The sequence below is a fragment of the Rhipicephalus microplus genome, chromosome 7 (genome assembly GCF_043290135.1).
Source record: "Rhipicephalus microplus isolate Deutch F79 chromosome 7, USDA_Rmic, whole genome shotgun sequence".
Taxonomy (NCBI): domain Eukaryota; kingdom Metazoa; phylum Arthropoda; class Arachnida; order Ixodida; family Ixodidae; genus Rhipicephalus; species Rhipicephalus microplus.
In genome coordinates this window covers 48,008,897-48,030,649 of record NC_134706.1, presented here as the reverse complement: position 1 = coordinate 48,030,649, position 21,753 = coordinate 48,008,897, and the positions used below count along the sequence as shown (strand labels likewise).

General features: G+C 48.1%; 2 protein-coding genes and 1 non-coding gene across 4 annotated transcripts in view; 1 reads left to right on the top strand and 2 right to left on the bottom strand.

Moving 5' to 3' along the window:
• Positions 1-8,430, bottom strand: part of LOC119179485 (poly(A)-specific ribonuclease PARN) — a 62,969-nt gene extending 54,539 nt beyond the window's left edge. For both annotated transcript variants that reach the window (XM_037430562.2, XM_037430563.2), the window contains exons 1-7: positions 8,277-8,430; positions 8,091-8,168; positions 7,955-8,022; positions 7,693-7,760; positions 4,110-4,191; positions 1,842-1,902; positions 326-488 (exon numbers count right to left, since the gene is read on the bottom strand). In XM_037430562.2, coding sequence (XP_037286459.2) covers positions 326-488; positions 1,842-1,902; positions 4,110-4,191; positions 7,693-7,760; positions 7,955-8,022; positions 8,091-8,168; positions 8,277-8,295 — 539 coding nt within the window. In that variant the 5' untranslated portion in view covers positions 8,296-8,430. The remainder of the gene's footprint in view (positions 1-325; positions 489-1,841; positions 1,903-4,109; positions 4,192-7,692; positions 7,761-7,954; positions 8,023-8,090; positions 8,169-8,276) is intronic.
• Positions 8,431-8,742: 312 nt separating this feature from the next.
• TRNAP-AGG (transfer RNA proline (anticodon AGG)) lies at positions 8,743-8,814 on the top strand. Its single transcript has one exon. It is a non-coding gene; the product is annotated as a tRNA-Pro (tRNA).
• Positions 8,815-17,592: 8,778 nt separating this feature from the next.
• LOC119179238 (organic cation transporter protein) overlaps positions 17,593-21,753 on the bottom strand; it is a 31,293-nt gene continuing 27,132 nt past the window's right edge. Inside the window, exons 7-10 of the mRNA XM_075869114.1 lie at positions 21,369-21,583; positions 19,671-19,852; positions 18,814-18,957; positions 17,593-17,830 (exon numbers count right to left, since the gene is read on the bottom strand). Of these exons, the coding sequence (XP_075725229.1) occupies positions 17,819-17,830; positions 18,814-18,957; positions 19,671-19,852; positions 21,369-21,583 (553 nt within the window). The 3' untranslated portion in view covers positions 17,593-17,818. The remainder of the gene's footprint in view (positions 17,831-18,813; positions 18,958-19,670; positions 19,853-21,368; positions 21,584-21,753) is intronic.

Below are 21,753 nucleotides of genomic sequence, written 5' to 3'. Positions count from 1 at the left end.
CTCCCAATCACCTTGGTTTGGGTGGGAACATTGGGTTATTTTTCTTTTACTTAAGGTAAGCAAGTTTGTGCATTTTACTCGCTGCTTCAGTTAGTGTCCCTTTGTTTGAACCATAGGTTCCTCCTAGCAAGACGAACTTGCATCGAACATTCAGCTTCACAAATGCTAACACAAAGAAGAGAGACATCAATGCAATGTGTTGGTGGGCTGGTCAGTGTGTGTCCATAGTGCTATATTTAGTGCGAAATGACACCACGAGAAAGAAGGTAGGATCACGGGCTTTGTCCCGTTGCAAGCATGGTCCCAACAAAGAAGAGGAACTCACAGGATGTTGTCTATGAACTGTTGGCTGTCCTTGGGCACCTCCACCTTGGATATCTTGGACGGGCCGTTGTTCGGCGAGCCGACGTCTTTGAGCTGCTGCTCGTGCCGCTCGCTCAACGCCTGGCTTAGATGTGCGGCTTCTTCCATCCTCAGGTACGATACGCCTGCGACACCGCGAAGGTGGCTTGCACAAGACCTCAACACGGCCGAAAAGGAAGCTACGGTAACGTAATCAAGCCTAGGGACACCTATAGCTTGCGATAACTGGAGTTAGGTTAGGTTAGGTTTATAAGTTTTAGTATTTTTGCCTTGAGTCAATGCTCACTGAATGTTCTCAGACTATTGTGCACGTTACACAGGCATGTCCCGCACGAAGCATAACAACCAATTAGTCGTAAGTTATGCCGTATTTGCATGGTACAACAGGCAATTAAAAAACGGCTGCTCCTGAACATGTATAGCTTTTTCTTGTGCAATGTTATACTTCAATCTAAGGTTCACTTGTGCTACCCAAAGAGAAAAGAAACATTTATCCTAAGGTATTACGTAGCGAGCGTCTCGTCAACTACACTCCAACCTCATCAAGACAAAGTTGCACATTACACGAAAATAACTTCACTACATCCAAAAATCTCTTATAGAGGTATATTCCAAACACTATATATATTGCAACACTATTTTTAATTCACTTTACTATAACCGATATTTCCGAGTGTATGTACCATTGATATATAACCGATATGTCCGAGCGTATGTACCATTGACTCTCGGAAATTTTTCTGTACACATTGAGTTAACATTGAGCATGAGACTCTGAAGCACAACAGAATATTGTCTGCAGCAAAGTAAAAAGAACCAATACTAAAAGGGGGCAGTTTCTCGTCCAGCTTCTCATTACAGACAAGGTGTAATTGCAGAGAATAGCTGCACTTTTGCATCTTACGATAGGGGCACGATAAAACAAGGCATGAAAATGGGATTGTAAAATTTTTGCGGAGAAATGTTCCCATCACCAATCCAAGCATGGTTCAATTACACAATCATACCTTGAACCTCAACGTCAATACACAACGCGTGTGTTTGTAAAGCATGAAAGCTACTTTCACTGCATTTTCAGGGAGAGAAAGTTCTTTTCACTGTGCAATCCACAAGCAGATGCGTGGCCGTAAGGTAGATGCACTTGCCACGCAAACAACACGGAATCGATCCCCACTCTGACCGAAATGACCCTGGGTCGGGCCCACTCTGACCCAGGATTGTTTTATAACTTATTTTACTTGCATCATTCTCGATATTTAGTCACGCATAAGATGATGATTTTTCGCTCACAACAAATGACGTTGACGCCGTCGTCAAATTTTTGCGAAACGAGCTCTTTAACACTATCGCATTAAAAACAGCGCAACATGTTGGTCGCAGAGATGAGAAACAAGACAAGCGCTGAGTTGTCGATGCTGAAGAATAGAACAAAATAACACGCACACACACAAAACAAAAACAAAAAGAGGTTCTCAAACCATGACTGAAGAGCTTGTTGAAGTCAAACCCGTGTTGACTCAGGAACTGTAAACTGCTAGCCTGCGGGTGAAAAAAGACAGACGATCAGCAAAACAAAAACAAAGGGAGGCATTTGAGAAGCTAGAAATAGTAATGGCCCGCGACAAACACCTACCATGCAACTAAGTTAAAGCTAATTTAATCATCAGAACAGGAGCACTCTAAAGCACGCTGAAAGTGCTCTCTTCAGAGCCGACATTGTTTCAGTGACCGAACAGGAGTAAACTTGCTGTCGTCCAGTGGCAGATCGAGAGAGCTTTTACAAGCTTAGAGCAGCCGGGGAGCAATTTATAGCTTTCTTGCCCAAAAAGTGGAGTAGGCACAGTACGACAAGTCACGTTACTTTGAACATCACACTCTCGGTGTTAAATTTTGTATGTCAGACGGCAAGCACGGCAGCAATGGTAGCAACGCTGTGTGGTTTAACACCACTCATGTTCGCCGTACTGGCTAAGTTTGTACAGATAGCAGCAACTGCTATGTAGAGTACGCAATGATGTTTCACTGGACGCGTCGTCCACACAAGTGTACCATGTAACTGCAAATTAGGACAGTGCATACCTGCCAAGTTCAAGCATTGCGGATACGGTAGATGAGCAGAACAAGTGAAGAGGAGGAGGGAGAACATCGTAAAAAAAGGGGGGGGGTGTGGGGTCTTTCTCAAACAGCCAAGCAAGCGTAAACATGCAATGTTATAATGGCTTGGAGTGGCCAAACACACAAAGGTGGCGTTTCCCAACCATAGTAGAAGGTGACAATCTCAAAGGGTAAGTGAAAATATTCTGAATGCCGGAAATTTCCTATCAATAAAAATTCACAAAATCCGTTTTCAAAGCACAATATACGCACAAAACACTTATTTCTGTGAGAAGAACTCTCGTATGTCTTTCGCGATTCAAAGCGTTCTTTGAGGCAAACTGAGAACCAACCAAGTGCCTAAGTTCGCTCCACCATAATCATAATCGAAGATTGACAGGAACGCCAGAACCCTTATAGTCTTTTTCACATCTTTATTACCTTTGATCTACGGCTGTGTTGGCTGCATGCCTTCAGCGCTCACAGTGGCTTCGTGTGAGGGCGGCAAACGATAATTCCGCTTTCTATCAATGTGCGCTTGCCAAGCACGTGCCTTCAATACCACATCGTTTGTTGCTATCTGTGACCGCATATGCTGCGGTATCGTACGCAGCATTTGCTGAAAGCAGCATTGCTTTGACAGGTCGAGTGTTGGACACGCGTGCACTTTTGGGGTTTAGTCAGTTTAGTTGTTACCATACATGATCGTGTCAAGAGCGACCGCGGTTCCGTCCACAGCGGTTATGGACCGGGAGCAGTTCGGGACTCTTGGTAGGTTTGTGTTGCTGAACATACAAGTGACAGATTTCATACACATTTTGATGCTTCCCCAAAGTGGATGCCGAGCCTTCGAATGCTACAGCCTGTGGGAATCGGGAGCGCCCTGCTACCTGGCGTCTCGTTCCCCAGCTGCCGCGCGCCCGGGCGCGCATAAGCACCGGCATCCGCCAAGATGGCTGCCAGGGCGCCTCTTGATCTGGGCCAGTCAACCGTCGGCTCCTTCCCGCGCTGGCATGTCGGAGCACGCTACGCTGGCGCGCTGCGCGGGCCTACGTCACAACGCAGCGCCATTTCCCTTTGGGCGCGCGTGACATCCTCCTCTAATACGAGCTGTGTTGCGCCCGACATTCGCTCGTCGCGGCAGATGCTCTCAGGCTTTCACGAGGGGTTGACGCGCTGCTAAGCAGGCGGCTTTTCGTTTGTGCGTTCGACTTCGGCCCTTGTGCGGGAGTCGTCGCGTCCTAGGCAAGCGTACTTTCTCGGTCTTGCGGAGTACCCTATACGGCCTGCAAGTCTGTGAGTGTCGCACTGTGCTGCATCTTGGGTTAATAAACCCATTGTTGTTGTTATCCTGCCTCGTGCGTAGTTTCTGCACCGTGCCAGAAAAAACGATGAACCCGACCGCAGCGTCTTCGCACACAGCGGCAGTGGAGGACGTCGCATCCCTACACGGTTGCGCTTAGTAGGTAAGCCTAGTGCAAACCCATCTCCACAACTTTCACAACGATTGTAGGAGTTTTATGTCCCAAAACCACTATACGGTTATGACAGACATCTTAGACTGTTTTCGGCATTCATCGCGGCTATGCTGTGATAAGGTGACCGGAGTAAAATCAAATCAGGCAGTGTGGCAACATTCTGGAAAAACTTGCCTGGCATCGAAACATCCTGTCGGGTGCACCCTTGATCGTTTGCTTGGGACAAACGTAGAAGTTGAATGCCTTGTACTTGTACCTGGTAGCACAACAGAGCACTTTCGTTACCCACATTGTAGTAAATACTTCACGCCCGTACACACCACTTGGTCTTAATGGCACGTGTTCCTAACATCAGCGTCACATAGTGCACGACTGATTACGATCAACCCTTTCAGACGCTTTGCACAGAATTGTGCGCACCACTTTCTTTTGCTAGTTTTGCCCCGGCCAGTGGTTATGAAAGAGCAAGGTACATCGGAGTTTGGATGAAACTGAACCTCCTGCATAATAAATGTGTCCTCGTTTGACTTCATTTTGCAGTGTATCGTTGAATATATTCACACTGCTCGAGGCCCTACCATGTATGAAGAATAGTTCGATATGCAATTTCCCTTGGGCCAAGAAAAACGCAGAATTTTCTCTGCTCAATATCAACAAAATTGAATACAACTTTGCCACTGTACCTGAGATTTGACTCTATGCAAAATCAGCAGCAATGACTTAAGGAAAAATGGATATTTAAAAACAACTTTAATAGAATCAGTCACTATAACACACATAAAACAACACATTATGACATTATTTTTGCAAAAATACAGTACTAAGCGTGTTACAATAATTTTATGTCAATTCCACACAGATAGCTCTTCAGAGGTTGTGTCTAAAAGAGTCTAATGAGTACCAAACTTTTGATCAGTCATTGGCTCCCTTCTGCAGCTTACATAAAGGAGACGAACACAATTGATAAACTCAATTGGGATCAGGCTGCAGTGGGATCACATGTGATGCCACTATACAACAACATGTGATCGACAAATCTGTTAATAACTAGAAAAGTAGCTATGTCCTTAAAAGTTGGTGTATGTTTGGGTGTCAGTAACCTCGAACAGACAATTCGCAGATAAACGGATGACGGTTCGGGAAACGGCTAACCGTGAAATGATAACTGCACATATGAACTAGCATAAACATGTGCAATGATGTGAAATCTAAACACGTTAATACAATTGCCCGTTTCCTTGGCCTTATAACCTTTTCTACCTTATAACCTTTTCTAAAATTGAATTCTGGAGCCACTCGTGCCATTCCTCAGAGTAACGCCCAGTGGTTCTTTCTTTTGCATAAATCAAACAGTAATGCACAGCCAGCATATTATTGTGTCTCTTGACGCACAATGAATTCTTCATTTAGTGAAGCGAGATTGATTACTAGTGATTAATTGTAGACAGTCCGTCTGATGTCATTGGGCTCATTTTGAGAATGTCCTACTGCGGCACACGTGTTCTTGTGCATTTGCCTTAATTTCTCGATAAGAACGGCACTGTTGTTGATAATATTGTCATTTTAGATGTCATAGATTCAGCTTTCACTATGACAAATTGTTATTTGACTTTAGTGTCCCTTCAATCATCAATTATGGTGTAGTAGGGAGGCATTCACTATGCCATATTTCGGAAAAGTGTGGTACCCGCTACACACTTGAAAAAAATTTTGCACAATTTCTTTTCACGCTGTGGTAGACGACAAAGAATTATGCCTAAAGCTTTTGTTATGGGTTGGAGCATTTGACAACCCACTCATTATGCAATTCGCATTGTGTGGCACTTGGTTGTACCTTTGATGTTCTAAAGGACTTCATTGCTCATTAACGAGATTCCTTTCTCGACATCAAGCCTGTCTAAGGCCAGTTTGCAACAGAGTTTCAAGCACAAGCGCGGCTCTGTGATAGAATACTGACCTGGCATGCAGGGGACCCTGGCTAAAATCCTATTGTGCTATTGGTGTTATTTATTTACTTAGTCTTTTTTTTTCTTATATGGACACCGGTAGTGGTAAACACGTTGGCAGACACAGCTTTTGTCATGACCTCACAACAGCTTTCGTTGCAAAAAGATAGCTTAAAGTCATGACCTGCGCTGACGAAAGTGCGCATCTTTTTTTTTTTTCCCCTTTCTCATGCCCCTCCCAGCGGTGCTTTCAGCGTGCTCACTGGTATACAAAAGTAGAGAGAAGACACTTGAAGCACGCCACAAACCCCTGCAACACCACTCATACTTGATGGATTCTAAATGTTCTTGCAGTATGTGGTTCATAAAGCAATATGCGTTAATAGTAAAACTACTCCGTAATAACTCAGAAAGGTGTAGCAGTGCCCCTTTAAGACTGCACTAGACAAGGCAATGCAGAAGCAAAGAGGGACGCTTGAGGACCAATAAAACCAGTCCTGGAGGAAGATTGAGAAACACAAATAGGATATAAGATTTGAAAGATTGTAGATTAGCAAATATTGATTGATATGTGGTGTTTAACGTCCCAAAACCACCATATGATTATGAGAGACACCGTAGTGAAGGGCTCTGGAAATTTTGACCACCTGGGGTTCTTTACCATGCACCCAAATCTGAGCACACGGGCCTACAACATTTCCGCCTCCATCGGAAATGCAGCCGCCGCAGCCCGTAGATCAGCAAATAGAACTGAATATATGAACAGCGCAACCTACAAGTAGTTACTGCATAACTACAGCAGCAATAAACTAGGACAGAAAAAAGCGCTCTTTTCTGTCCTTGCCTTGTTTATTGCTTCCGTAGTTACGCTGCAACTACTTCTACATTGCGCTGTTTCTATATTGAGTTATGTTCTACCAACTTGACCAAGTTTCCACGCTTCATAAATTCATTGTAGATACGCAAGATGAGGTTTACGTGTTAATAATGACAGACCTACTAGGTCAAGTAAAAGCTAGAAGTCACCTTGCTATTTTCGTAGATATTAGTAATATTAATATTACTAATATCATATCATGTTTACCATGCCAAACCACAATATCATTATAAGGTACGCTTTATCAGAGGCCTCTAGAACTTTCGACCACCTGCTGCTCTTTAGTGTACACTGTCATCACAGAACACAACATTCAAGCATTCCGCTGTCTTTTCATAACAAGATATCTACTTCGATCAGGCTGGATGTCACGGTATCATTCCAAAGGGGAGCATCAGGAGTAACTGGACTGTCTCGAATGTCAATAGTACAACGTTTAATATAGACCTAAAAGTTGACATGTAGTACTAGTCCATCAAACCATCACAGCCAGCTCCAAGAAACCCGGGCTAGCATCATTGAGTTTCAGAATTATACACTAGCGGGAAATGTGGCGCTAATGTCCATACCAGCTGCAACACTTCAGCTGTCTTGGGAACAGTAGGTAATACATGCATTCGCCTAAGCTATTTTTTGGCTCCATGTGGCTTTACTACTTGTGATATTCAAAAAGTTCAGCACTCTCACTCCCCCCCTCCCTACTTCCTACTTTCAAGGTTTAACAACTACAGTTCACGAGGTTCATGAAGAGCAATTGTAATACTCGAAACAAAATGAAACACAAGCCACATATGATGAGGCGAGCCAAGGGTTCATTTGAAGCCGACAGCACCCATCATTACCGTCGTGGCTGTGCGATCTTAGAGCCACAGTTCTCTCCAGCAAATATTGCACGAAACTATAATCAAAGTGGGAGCGGTATTGGTCAACTTACCCGCGCTTTTCCTTGTCATGCTGGAACACGCACACGCCGACTTGCACCACCAGAAAATCTAGAGAGGACTACAACCAGAAAGGCGATCAATATAAACAAATATGGAAGGTGTGGACACGATCATATGGTTTCGCTGGCGGGGAGGATTTGACACGCGATACGACAACATGCTGAACCAGTCGCAAGGCAAACAGAAAACGGACACATAAAAAGTGGGTGACAGGACAAGCGTGCGAAAGACGACGCGGGCATACGAACAAACCTCTCTCAGCTTTTGGTAACGTTCCTCCGGGGTGTCGTACGCGTGGGTACTTCTTTCCAACTCTAGACCTGAAAAACGACAAAAGCGACACGCCTGTGTGCATAATGCTCGCTTCGCCTCGAAGCAGCTGGCTTACCGGTAAACTCGCAGTCGATCGCGACGAACGAGGCATTCTCGAGAGCTGCCTTCAGCACGCCGAACTGTTCCTTGAAATCTGAGCGGTTCGACCAGAGAAAGAAAAACCGGCGTCGACGTGAATGTGCTTGTCAAAGCTAAACAAAGGCACGATGGCTGGAAAGGAAGAGCCGACTTCGTAACTCACTTTCTGCGGTCACTTCCATGGTCGTCGTTCGTCGGGACGACGCAACATCAACGAAGAAAAATAGCAACGGCTACGCGTTGTTGAGCTCTGTTCGCTGGTGTTTTCAGGCCGCCGCCATTTTCGCCGTGAGATGGGTGCCGAAGACATGGCGGTCGTGACGCGTTTCCGGCTGCGAAAACTTGATTTGGCACCACTTGCAGGGTGGCAAAGTATAGCCTCTGAAACTTGCTCCGTGCTATTACTCAAAAATGCCTGGTTATTATGCTAGCAAAAAGCATGCATGACAAAACAGCACTGAAGTTTTAGTCAACGCCTCCTAGAAAGGCGTTGTTTTAGTAATGTAAATTGTTTGTTCAGTGGGTAAATGACGTGCTAGTTTTGAAATACTGCAAAAAATACTTGACCACAGAAAAATTGATAAAGCACAAATGCATGTAGTAATTATTAACCGCCACCTCACCAAGTCGGCTCGTTGGTCTAGGGGTATGATTCTCGCTTAGGGTGCGAGAGGTCCCGGGTTCAAATCCCGGACGAGCCCGTTTTTTTTTATACTGTGTACCGAAGTGGGCGGCGTAATATGCAAAAACAGATACCGTAGTATTGTTACGGGGAGTATTCATCAAGGGGTCGTCAGTCAGTATTGAGGGCGAGATGACACTGAACAGAGTGCACTGAATGCTAGTCAACAGGACAACCAAGACTCGGCCCCACCACAGCATCGTTATCGTCTTCCCTTCGGCGTTACTTCAGCGGCTCTGCCGGCCTGTGAAACCCCGTCTCGTACCAGCTATGTCTAAAAGGGCGTGTCACCACTGTAGTACTGTACTTCAGGCGAGAAACAAACACGATGTCAGTTTTCAGCGTAGCAGTTGATGAGCTGAATGAGATGATTGTCAGGGAAATTTCGCATGGTGTCACATGGCGCACTATTCGGTAGGGCCCGACGTATTGTTATGGGAGCTTCTCGCTGAGGCCAATGAACACGACGAGATGGGAACCACAGTAGAACGAGAGAGTTGAGAGAAACTGCAGCATCCCTGCGTCGACCATCATACATAAACTTTTGTGTAGTTTGGGGCGCCAAGTGCGGGTGCGATGAGAGCTTGGGTGATGGCATCTCTTAGGCGTATGAATAAGTCGTAGATGTTGGGTCAAAATGAATGGTTGGTGTATTGAAAGGTAACCAAGGGTCATGCCCAAAGAGAAGATAGAAGGGTAAAATAGCCGACAGTTTCGTGGCATCAGTTATAGGCAAATGTGACAAAAAGGAGAGCAATGTCGCAATCCGTGTGGTCGTCGGAGATGTACAAGTGTGGTGAACTCCAAGTGCGCCGGAAGGTAACAGCAGATTCGTTTAAAAGGGTCGTCCATGGGCTTCCCCCGGTGAGTAAAAGTGTGAAGAAGAGTGCAATCGCGAAAGATGTAGTACTTGAGAATTTCAGTTGGAAGCTTCAGTCCAAGCTTCAAAAACAACATTGTTCAGAAAAAGTGGTAAAAAAATTAAGAGCACTTGGTACTCTACTATGGGAGAGCATAAAGCCATCCCATAAAAGGTCAAGACACAAAACCGAATCACCGCAACATGCTAGATGTTTAGAAAAAAAAGTTTAATGATTTCGAGTATTTCGTACTCAACTATAGGAGAGCACTGAGCCGTCCCGCTGAAAGCCCATTTACCTGAGCCTGGCGTAGTGATGGCCCCATATGGTGGCGAGCCGTATAGAAAAAAAAAATTGCCCACAGCTTCCCTCGGGGGAACACTGAGGAGGATGCGGAGCATATAATTGGTTAACGGGGTGTTAAAGTGCGACTTACTTGGGTCGATGGCTAAATTGGTTAACGTGGTTGTGAAATGGGGTGTTAAATTGCGACTTACTTGGGTCGATGGCTAAATTGGTTAACGTGGTTGTAGGAGGGGGTGTTAAATGAGTGAACACGTACACACGTATGCGAAAGGGCGGCGCTGGTCGAAGGGACGTCGATCATTGTGTTTGTGGATTCGTTGGAATTCATTTCACCGCGACCTTGGACGTCGACGCGCCGTACAAACCAACCGACGAGCGGCAACTGAGCGAGCGAGCGCCGACCTTGAGTATATATACAGCACGACGGCGCATGCACTGTCAGCTGTTGAATGTTCTCGAAGCGCGACGCCACATGCGCGTCCACTGGAGAATCAGGAGAATTGTAGATGTCGAACGCGGTGTGTAGAGGAGGAAGGGTGCACAGATGGTGGAGGAGTGAAGCGCGCGCGGTGTGTAGAGGAGGAAGGGATGCACAGATGGTGGAAGAGTGGGCGACGGCGCGATGGCGCATGCGCGCGCGTCAGCTGTCGAATGTTCGAGAAGCGGTGCGGACGGCGCACTACAAGGCGCGAGTATAAGATGCTTCCGCATCTAAAAAAATGTGTAACGATTTTGAGTACTTGGTACTCAACTATGGGAGAGCAGTAAGCCGTCCCTGATATCTAAGGCACTACATCACCACGTGAAAGTTCTCAATGTCTACGAAGCCGCCAGAGTTTACGCGTTAGTAAAGGCACTACCTATCAAGCCGCCATCGATTCCACGGTTACTGTGCAACATTTCTTCGCTTAAGCTAGCAGCAATATACTTTGACGCTACACCGAGCAAGTACATTTACAAAGTGCCGCAGTTCGAATCTATCTTTTATGTAAAAATGTCGAATAACACGAGTATTTGGGTGAGTTCGTAGTTCATTGCGAACAAAAATTTTAGTGCGTGTGAGTAAGAATACGCGAAAAAATCGCAACATATCCACGAGGTGAATGATTACGAGTGGGGCGAAGGGGACGGACGGATGAATGGAGCCATGGACGGATGCACAAATGGACGGATGGACGAACGGATGGATGCATGGGCGAATGAACGGACGGACGGATGAACGGATGAACGCACGAACGGACGGACGGGTGGACGTACTGATGGAAGGAAGCAAGAACGAACGGACCGACGGAAGCGCGGACGGACTGATTGACGCTTCGCCCAACTCATCATCGTTCACTCCATGGATATGCCGTGATTTTTATTATTTATCACACTAGAAGTAAGGTCTTCTAGTGCCACAGAAAAAAAAACACTGAAATGCCATTTGCATTTTTCAGCGTGTATGCATTTCGTCATTTTTACAAGTACCGCCCTCTACGGCCAGATCAAGAACTAACGAGAGGTGACTACATACTGTTACTACAGTGTCTAGAAATATACTCTAGGCACTGTAGTAACAGGCACTGTAGGCACTGTAGTAAAGTATATTCTAGGCACTATACTGTTACGATGGGACGCACAGCCGTCGCCCTAAGTAGCTTCGCCTCTTAAAAGAAATGACACGAACAAACTCTTGTTCGTGTCAGTCAGTTCTCTTTTCGTGCATTTGTGTTTATTGCCACGTTTATTCAATTTCCTTCAGTATGTCGTAACACTAAGTACTAAATACTGGCACCTAGAGGTTTTGAAGCAGTAAAGTGAAAGATGGCCAGAAGCCCGATTCTGAATCAGTAACGCCAGTTTGAATTCTTCTCCAATTGATGGGCTTCTCCACTATTAAGTGTTTTTGGGGAGGGACGTACACTTGTCGAGTAAAACACTGATGAACAAGCAAGTGCTTCGCGATTGTAGGGCTATAATTTTAGTGAGGCGTTGGAATTTCCAAGTCGCTTGAAGAGACGAGAGTCGCTGCTCAGACAGTTGGTGCTCAAAACGCGGTGTCCACCCAATCAATATCCTGCAGCCCTTGGTGAGCCGGCGACCAGAGGAAGGAAAAAAAAATAGGAGGAAAAGAACGGCAGGGAGGTTAACCAGCCTATAGGCAACCGGTTTGCTACCCTGCGCATGGGAGGGGGATGGGGGAGATGAAAGATAGAGAGCAGAGAGGGAAGACAGATAAACACAGCACATTCGGCAGCACACGCGCGCACACTCGGCGACCAGAAGATCGTATGGTAGCTATGGAGGCGGTGTTTCGTAACACATATGGCATGCACGGAAAATTTAACCTCGTAATAGTAAATGACAGGCTGTCTGAGAGTCGGTGACCATGGTGCAGTCACGTCTTCTACGCTCAGCCATATGTATGGCCAGCGCGATAACCTTGGTTTCCGCATCCGTCAGGGAGATAGGTGCTCTGAGGAGAGCGAATTTGTGCTGTCGCCTTTAATATCAAAATTTATTCACTCTTTTTAACAACATACTTTCACTGCACAGTGTTGAGAAACGACGGACCGATCCCGCCGAAGCCACCACTGTTGCGAAAGACGGCGACGCCAACACGGCCCCGGAGGCGCCACTGCTTTCAACTCCGCCGGGAAGGTCACCAGCCGTTTGGTAGCGTATGTTTGTCAGCTCGCGACTGCTTCTGCGCAGAGCTGATAAGACGAGCGGACGAGACGACGGTGAGTTAAACAAGGTTTATGTACAGCATATTTACAGAGGCGTTACAATTTCGGCACTGGGGCCGACAGAGACTCGAAGAGCCGAGCTCTTCTCTCTAACACATAGGTCAGTCTTTCGCCTAAGACCGCTGACTCACACACATGTCGGCACTCCGACACGGGGACGCCTCTCACATAGGACCGCCGATCGCGACACGCCGCAGGGCTTCTTTTATTTACACCGGGTCCCACCAAAGTGTCCAATCAGAAGCGCCGCTGGTCGTCCGGGCAGATTCCGCCAATGGGGGCCGCCGCGCCATGCGTCAGACCACCAGGCACGCGGCCGCCGGCTCGCTGTCACGTGCGCCGCTGACTCACTGCACCTGGGCCCGAGGGGCGCCGCGCGTGCTCACGCCGTCGAGGTGATCGCGCCAGGCGGACTGGCCTTGACCCAGATTGCCTTTTCCAGAGGCACGGACGTTTGACGAGGACTCGCTGGCATAACAGCACCCCCGCCGCCAGACAATGCACCGGAAAGACGAGCTGCTTCCACGGGGCTCGGATGTCAGGTGCGCTCGTTCGCCAGGTCCCTCCAGGTTCGCCTCCAGGGCCATGGGGAGAATACAGCTCCAGACTGTTCCGGGAACACATCCCATTTTTGACGACGGATCCCAGCTCCACTGGCTCGTCGCCACACCTTGTCGACCAGCTTCACTCGTCTCTTCTGACCATCTTCGGTTTCAGCACTTGTCGATGGTTCTGCAACTTGCTAAGAACGGTTCGACAACAGACAACACACGACACAAGCAAGTGCCCTCGGTCACCCGACAGAACACCAGACAAAGTATAGTACAACATATACCTATCCACGTGTCTATCGGAATTTTGTTCCCTCTACATCAAGAGGCACATGTGGGACACAAGACTCTTAAAATGACAACTCAATATTTTTTTTTTCCACGTACAACAACGTAACGAATAAGAATACCACAAAGTTGGCCCCTTGAGATCACTCTGAACGAGAGCGCTCAGCCCAGGTCGTGATGAGGTCAAAATTTTGCCCCGAATCGCCAGCCAGAAACCGAAAGGTTGAGAAGGTACTAGCTAGAACGCACTGCTCAATGCACCTGCATTAACGTTTACCTTTCCCCTTTTTTTTTTCTTTAGCGAACGTCAAAGTTGCGCTGTGGAGCAACATGCTCCACCTCAGTAACCGGCCACTTTTAGGCGACGATACCTATGCGGCACCAAGAGCGGCTCACACTTTCGACGTTGTACAGGGGAACAACGATACGGCTTGCTACTGATTGACTCCTCACCGCTTAGCTCGATATCGTGTTCGATCACCCTCGTGTTTCCGGGGCGGTCCGAAAACACGTCTTCAAACTCGGAACCAATCTTTCTCAGGTCCTCTTTCTCAGGTCCTCCTTCACTTAAGCTAGGCTCTAGGTTTATCTGCTCCCGGATTACTTTCGATCCCCCTTCAATTACCTCACTAGAACTCAAAATTTCTGCTTCCTCTTCCTCTGAAGCCTTCAACAGCTGATTTACGACCGCTTGATGTTGAACATTGGGTTTCATCAAGTTGTAAATTTTGTTCTGCCGCCTTCCTACTTGCACCTCATAAGTTGTATCGCAAGGCTTCGATAATACTGTGGCGGGCCCTTCCCAATCAACCTCAAGCTTGTTCCTTTTGGGTGGCTGCCGCCGCATTACCTGATTATCAACTTCAAAAACGCGCTTCTTCCCCGATTTCTCGTAGTGCTCCTTCGACAGCACTTTTGCCGCGTTTTTCTGGCTTTCCACGAGCGCTTCAATTTGGCTTTCCACTAGCGCTTCAATCGAGAGATCCTCACTCTGCCCTCGAATGAGCGTCTCTCGATCAACTCTCGGCAGCTCGCTCCAACTTTCCGCTACAGGCGAGAGCGTTGCAACCCTCTCGCTCTGACTCAATGGCGCCACGTCGTCTCCCCCAGCGCATACCGCGCCGGCCGCTCTCGCGATGGGCCGCTCGCGTGACTGCTCACATGACTCATGCGGAAAATTTCCTTTCTGGGGTTCCGTCGACCCGCCGACAAGGTCACTTGAGAGTTCACCGCATGGAACCAAGTCAAGCCTCCGCGAAAGCTTTCGCGCTTGCGATCGCGTGGGAGCCATGCACGCTAAGTTGGGGAAGAACGATTTGCCCTGCTCTTTGAGAAGCTGCTCCGAGTTGTTGGAGAAAAGATAAGAAAAACGACCATTCAGCGCGGCAGACACAGCCGCTTCGGTGCAAAGCTTACCGAACGGGCCTTCAATGACAACGGTGGCGATTGGTAAGCGAACACTCTGCTCCTCGGCGACTTGCCTGATCCACGCGCATTCTCCTGTGAAGTCATCCGGAGACACCAATGAAGGATGGACAACGTCCATGGTTGCCGCTGAGTCTCTAAGTGCTCGGCACGTTTTCTCATTGACCCTAATTTTTTGGAGATACGGCTCCAACAACCGCATGTTTTTTTCTGATTCTCGGATCGTTGCGAAGGCAAACTTTTCCTGACAGTTTCTCGCGATGTGCCCTTCCTTTTTACAGTTGTAGCAGATTAGCGGCTTCCGTTTGTTTTCCGGTTCTAATGCCTGTGTGGTAGAAACCTCACTCGATTTCTCCGCTTCTGTTTGCCCTTCCCCTACACTGTCCTTCGTAAGAGACGGGTCCTTCTTGAAATTACGGTGCGGAGCGGGTTTCCGTTGATCAGGTTTCCTTGAAAAGCCCTCTTTCCTTTCATCCTTTTCAACGCGCGCTGCCCTGCTATGCAACTTTCGGCGAGTATAATACTCCTCAGCTAACTCAGCTGCCTTGTTTAACTGTACGTCCCCAAGTCTGTCCTGCAGCCAAAGTTTGACATCCTCCTCGATGCAGCGGTAGAATTGCTCCAATGCAACGCATTCCACCACTTTATCGCGGTCGTCATAAACACCTTCGCCCTTAAGCCATTCAATCAAATCGGCTTTAAGACGAAACGCGAAGTCAACGTGTGACTCATTCCCCTTTTCAGCATACCGGAACCTTTGCCTGAAAGCCTCGGGTGACAACTTATAACGTCTCAAGAGCACTTCCTTAACCTCGTCATAGCTCTCAAACGCTTCCCTCGACAAGCAAGTTATCGCGTCGGACACTTCGCCGGGAAGAAGAGCTAGCAGGTTCCGCGCCCAAAGAGACCGCTCCAAAGCATTTCGCTCACAGACGTGTTCAAACTTGACGAGATACTTCGCCATGTCCTCGCCTACTACGAACGGTGGCAGTTGATCCCGAATTCTAATACTGCTGACCTGAATCGTCGGAGAAGCTGCGCTAGGCGCCTGCGAACACTGTAGGATTGCCAATTCTAGTCGTTTCATCTCAAGGCGCTCCTGTCTCTCGGCCTCCTCGCGCTCGCGACGTTCGCGCCTTTCAGCCTCTTCACGTTCGCGAGCTTCTCGCCTTTCTTCACGTTCGCGAGCTTCGCGCCTTTCTTCACGTTCGCGAGCTTCGCGCCTTTCTTCACGTTCGCGAGCTTCGCGCCTTTCAGCCTCTTCACGAGCTTCTCGCCTTTCAGCCTCCTCACGGCGTGCTTTAATATCCACCCAGGCCTCATCGACTTCCTCAGCCGACACTCCCTCATCCTTCATGATCTCAAGGATCGCTTGCTTTCGTTTCGCACGGCCCAAAGTAATGCCGAGTTCCTCACAAATTTCGATGAGTTCCTTCACTTTAAGGTTCTCCATCGTTCACACTAGCCTCTTGCTGTTTGCCCCTGTTAACAATTTACTTGCCGTACCCACTATAAGTCAACTAGCAAGACGCGCAAGCAACTTTTCACTCTCCCGTGTTTACCCCCTCCGCATTAACTTTGGTTTCAAAGCACTTCGACTTTGCTTGAAACGATCAAAGCTCACTCTAATGCTTCACACAGCCCTTCTCTAAACTACTACAACCTGAGCTAGAGTAGTCTGGTGAACTGAGGGGAAAACATCAGGCACTCACCGCATCGATGTCGCTGACGCCGGCCGATCCCGCAGCTGCCAACCACTGTTGAGAAACGACGGACCGATCCCGCCGAAGCCACCACTGTTGCGAAAGACGGCGACGCCAACACGGCCCCGGAGGCGCCACTGCTTTCAACTCCGCCGGGAAGGTCACCAGCCGTTTGGTAGCGTATGTTTATCAGCTCGCGACTGCTTCTGCGCAGAGCTGATAAGACGAGCGGACGAGACGACGGTGAGTTAAACAAGGTTTATGTACAGCATATTTACAGAGGCGTTACAATTTCGGCACTGGGGCCGACAGAGACTCGAAGAGCCGAGCTCTTCTCTCTAACACATAGGTCAGTCTTTCGCCTAAGACCGCTGACTCACACACATGTCGGCACTCCGACACGGGGACGCCTCTCACATAGGACCGCCGATCGCGACACGCCGCAGGGCTTCTTTTATTTACACCGGGTCCCACCAAAGTGTCCAATCAGAAGCGCCGCTGGTCGTCTGGGCAGATTCCGCCAATGGGGGCCGCCGCGCCATGCGTCAGACCACCAGGCACGCGGCCGCCGGCTCGCTGTCACGTGCGCCGCTGACTCACTGCACCTGGGCCCGAGGGGCGCCGCGCGTGCTCACGCCGTCGAGGTGATCGCGCCAGGCGGACTGGCCTTGACCCAGATTGCCTTTTCCAGAGGCACGGACGTTTGACGAGGACTCGCTGGCATAACAACAGGTAATGTTGAAGCAAAGCGCTTCGGAAAGCTTCATTTAAAATATTTACTTGTACGAAAGTTATGAGCATTCGCGCAGCGCGCGCCCAAATATCCAGTAACGAGACGACCATGGATTAACTTTTTCTTACATGCAACCTTAGGTTTCAGGGCGTACACAAGAATTGTCCCAAGGTTTGAACAGAAGCAGGCAGCAACGCACTTTTCACGTACCACGTTTCTGGATCTTTATGCTTTCTTAGCGTGACGACAACAAAAATTCAATTCTTTGAAAGGAAATAATTTTTTAAGGGTCGCCTTATGCCTTGTGTACACATTGAAACAAGAAGCAAATGAACTCCATCAACTAGTCCAGCTGAAGCTTCGAGGGAGTGCTGATGTCTGCGGAAAAGCAGTGGTAATATACATGATCTCTTCCCCTTCCTCCTCTAGGCACGTTCCTACGAGACAAAAAACAAAAAAAAAACAAATGTAGCCAAAATGAGACTTATGGACAAGTTCCAAATTGATGTAACTGTGTTCAATGCATTAGAACAGTAGGTAGAAATGGCTGTCATATGCGAGTCAAAAAGGCATCTGCGCACATCCTAATGACGCGTGCTATTTCATAGGATGATTAGCATTAATTTAATAAAAAGATTTAGTTAGGCTAGTTGGTACGGTAGGGTATACATGCGGTAAGGTACACTTCGGCCAAACAGGCCGGTGTTTAAAGGACAGAATCAGAGAGCACGGACTTTTAGTGAAATATAACCTTTCAGCACGTTCGCCTGTACACTGTGGCTTCTGCAAGTGTGAACCTAGATATTCCATTGTATCCGTCCTTAGAACGAGTAATGATACATTGGCACGTGAAATTATGGTAGCATACTGCATTAAAAAGAAGAAAGATACGTGTGTTAGTAGTGATACATCTGTTGCTCTACATGGTGGGGAATATTATTTCTTCGAATCTTTCTTTTTTTCGTTTAGTGGCTTTTTTGTAATCATTTTTTGTTGTCAGTCTTATCGCGTGTTTTTCAACTGATATGTGAGGCGATGAGCGTGCATGGTTGCTATGGTTATATATTTCGCTCATTTTCTGAGAAGGAATTTAGTTGCGAGTAAATCAGTTACTGCTCTGTCCTCAATTTTCTTCCTCAATGGTACGCGTCCTTTTGTATTTCAGTTTTTAGCGTGACTATTTCCCGCCCAGTACCACTTGGATGGAGACAAATACGAAAAATTTGAGGTGAAACTTCGCATACAATCATACGTAGAATGTACAGAACACAGCGATGTGTCCTGAATGTTCTTCGTCCAGTTGTCGGCACTGTTTTACCACAAGTTCAGGAACAAACAGCCTACCTAAGAACGCTTGATAATTGCAAGATAGCGACTAAATCAGTCAAACTGCTTTGGTTTTTATGGAAATTCATTTTACCTTTGATTTCAACTGCTTGGAATCGTGTATAGTGTCTGGAAGGGCCGTCCTGAATGTCTCAGGCAGTAGAAGCAGAAGCAGGGATGCCAGGGCACCGATGACAGCCAGTATCATCAAGGGTACAAAGTCCGTGTAAATGGTTCCCTACGAAAAAAAAAGAAAGCTTTAACTATTCTTTCATCCTGAGCAATAGGCTTGTTTGAATTGATTTTACAATGACAGTGATGATTGTGTTTCGTTAAAGGGCCCCAAGCCAATCCGAGATCAGCCGCTGGAGAAGGACCGTGCCTGTGGAGGACTCGCCCAGTATTGATAGCTGCGTCAGAAAAGCCTGAGACGCCAGGAGACGGAGTTGTAGAGACTCGGTTTCATCGCTGACCTTGATTGACGCCGTCTGAGAGACTCCCATCGCCAAGCGAAGACCCTTTCTTTGCAACGCCTCTAAGCGTTAAAACTAGCTCGGGGATGGTGATATCAGTGGCAGTTGGTAAACAATGTGGCTAGTTATGAGCGCAGCACTCAGCTTAAGCATCGACATAGCATTGTTGGCCTAACCTACATTTGCCATGCGACGAAGACTTTAAAGTTCTTGCACGCATGCGGCCACAGTAGCATCAACCGCTCGTCACCATGGTAAATTATCATCGATGATAACGCCCAGGAAACGAACACTTGTCGGACGACAAATTGAATGGCCTCTGTTTTTCTGCGACAGGTGCATAGACTTCTGCCGCACACCCGGGCCTAGTACGCATTGAAATGTTCCTGCCAGAGTGGCAGTAAAGCGGAGAATGTATGACAGTTCAAGTGTTTAATTACGTTGGGACAGAGAGGACGGATGATAACTACGGACGTACCAGTTGTAGCAAAAAGGGCGACGTGGAACAGCCGATGCGGGTTCCGACGAAACAAGCGCCGAGTCCAGCAGTTCTATACATCGTCGGAAACACCTCGGCCGCGTAGATCCACACCAGCACGAGGCAACCGGAAGCCAGCATTTTCCCCGCGATGGCAAGCGTCTGGCGAAGAGCGACCCATGCTGCGGAAATTTAGGAAAATAAAAATAAAACAATCGGGGCAGTTTCATACAAGTTGCGTCAAGTCCGAAAAATGTGTTGATTTCAACGGCTTGACTGACTTCTCTCTATTAGGGGCGAAGCTCCTTAAGGCGTGGGTCTGTCCATCCTCAGCATATGTATGTAGCCACCTCTAGTTTGTCATAGAATCCGTTCGCTGTTGGCGCGCGCTTGGAGTTGCCCGATGGATAAGGCCACCTCTAGTTTGTAATAGAATCCGTTCGCTGTTGGCGCGTGCTCGGAGTTGCCCGATGGCCGCAGAGCGGCGAGCGCGCAAGGCGACGGCAGGGCGCGCTCGCAGACAGAATCCCGATGTGCGAGCCCGCGAGGCAGAAGCGCTCCGTGAAGCTGCGCGACGCCGCCGCTAAGATCCTGCCGTACGAGAGCGGGAGGCCGAAGCGTGTCGTCTGGCTGCGCGACGCCGCCGCCAAGATCCTAGCGTTCAAGAACGAGAGGCCCAAGCGTCACGTCAACGGCGCGAGGACCCTGCCGTACGTGAAGCGGCACGGCTGCGGCGCGAAGAGGATCTCCAAGAATGGGAAGCGGCGAGAAAGCGCGCGTATCGGCAAGCAGACCCCGATGCAGTGAGAGCTCGTGAGGCGTCTGCAAAACGCTTCAGGCGAGCTCAGCCCCAAGGTGCCGACGCGCGGTTTAAGCGAGACTTTCTAGACGTTACGTTCGGACGCAGTTGCAGTGTGTGCGACAGATTGCGGTTCTCAAACAGTCTAGTCATAATATCTTCCATCAAGAACGACCAGGCTAGCGCCAATGCCATCGCCGTGCTGTAGCGCGAGTATATATACACACACAGTGTTTCTCACGTCTTTCTTGATGACGTAGTGGGCGAACTTTCACTGAAGAGCTTCGCCCACCCATCATCATTCACCCCGTGGATATGCTGTGATTTTTTTCTTTCTTTTTACCTTCCTTTCTTTTCTTTCAGCATGTTTTTTTATATCTTTTAGTCCTTATTCAGTGCATCAGAGTTATTGCATTGCAAGGGAATTCTGGCGCTAGTGTATATGGAAAATGCAATGCACGACTCTTCCGCCAGCACGGGAATGATGGGTATAGTACACGGATTTCCTTCCTTTACCTCCGCTTGGCTCCGTGTGGCTTGAAGCCGCTTTACCACAAGACGAAGTTCAGCAAATGTTCAGAAGTTTCACTTCACCACCTTAGCCTTTTTAGGCGCACTGATTCAAGTTGGTTCCCGAAGTTCACAACGGTTCATTGTTTTATCCCAAGCAGGGACAACGCAACACTAAACGAAGCCACAAGCGCATTCGAAGCCAGCAAGCACCAAGACTAGACTAGTCCGTGTACTGCCCATCGTTCCTATACGGTGGCCGAGTGATCGCAGCGCCTTGACTAACCTCCAGTAAATGTTTTTAGAAAGCGCAGCCTCTAATGCTCCGTATCCTCCAGCCTGAAAGAGCGAGTATAGCAGTGTGTGCGCATGTTCATTGTTTCATGTACCTGGCGGCATGACGGACACACCGCACGCGCATGTGCCGATGATGCCGAACAAGACGAGCATGAACCTTCGGCGACGGCACCATCGGATGCCCACGTAGCAGAGGACGGCCACTGGGAACTCGGCCAAGGAGGCAATCAGGAACGACAGGTACGGGTCGCCGCCCAGGTTTACCACCGACATTTGCAGCCCGTCGAACGTCACACCGCTCGCCGCACTGCGTGAAAGACGCAACAGTATTGTTTTTTACATTGACTCTAAAGGAGCCCTCAACGCAATAGGTTAATCTTAAAAGAAAAAGAATCCGGCTGATGCCACGTACCTCGGGAATCTATGTTGTGCGAAGCGTGCGGATGGAAGGTGACTGTGTTGTAATCTTTTTAGTGT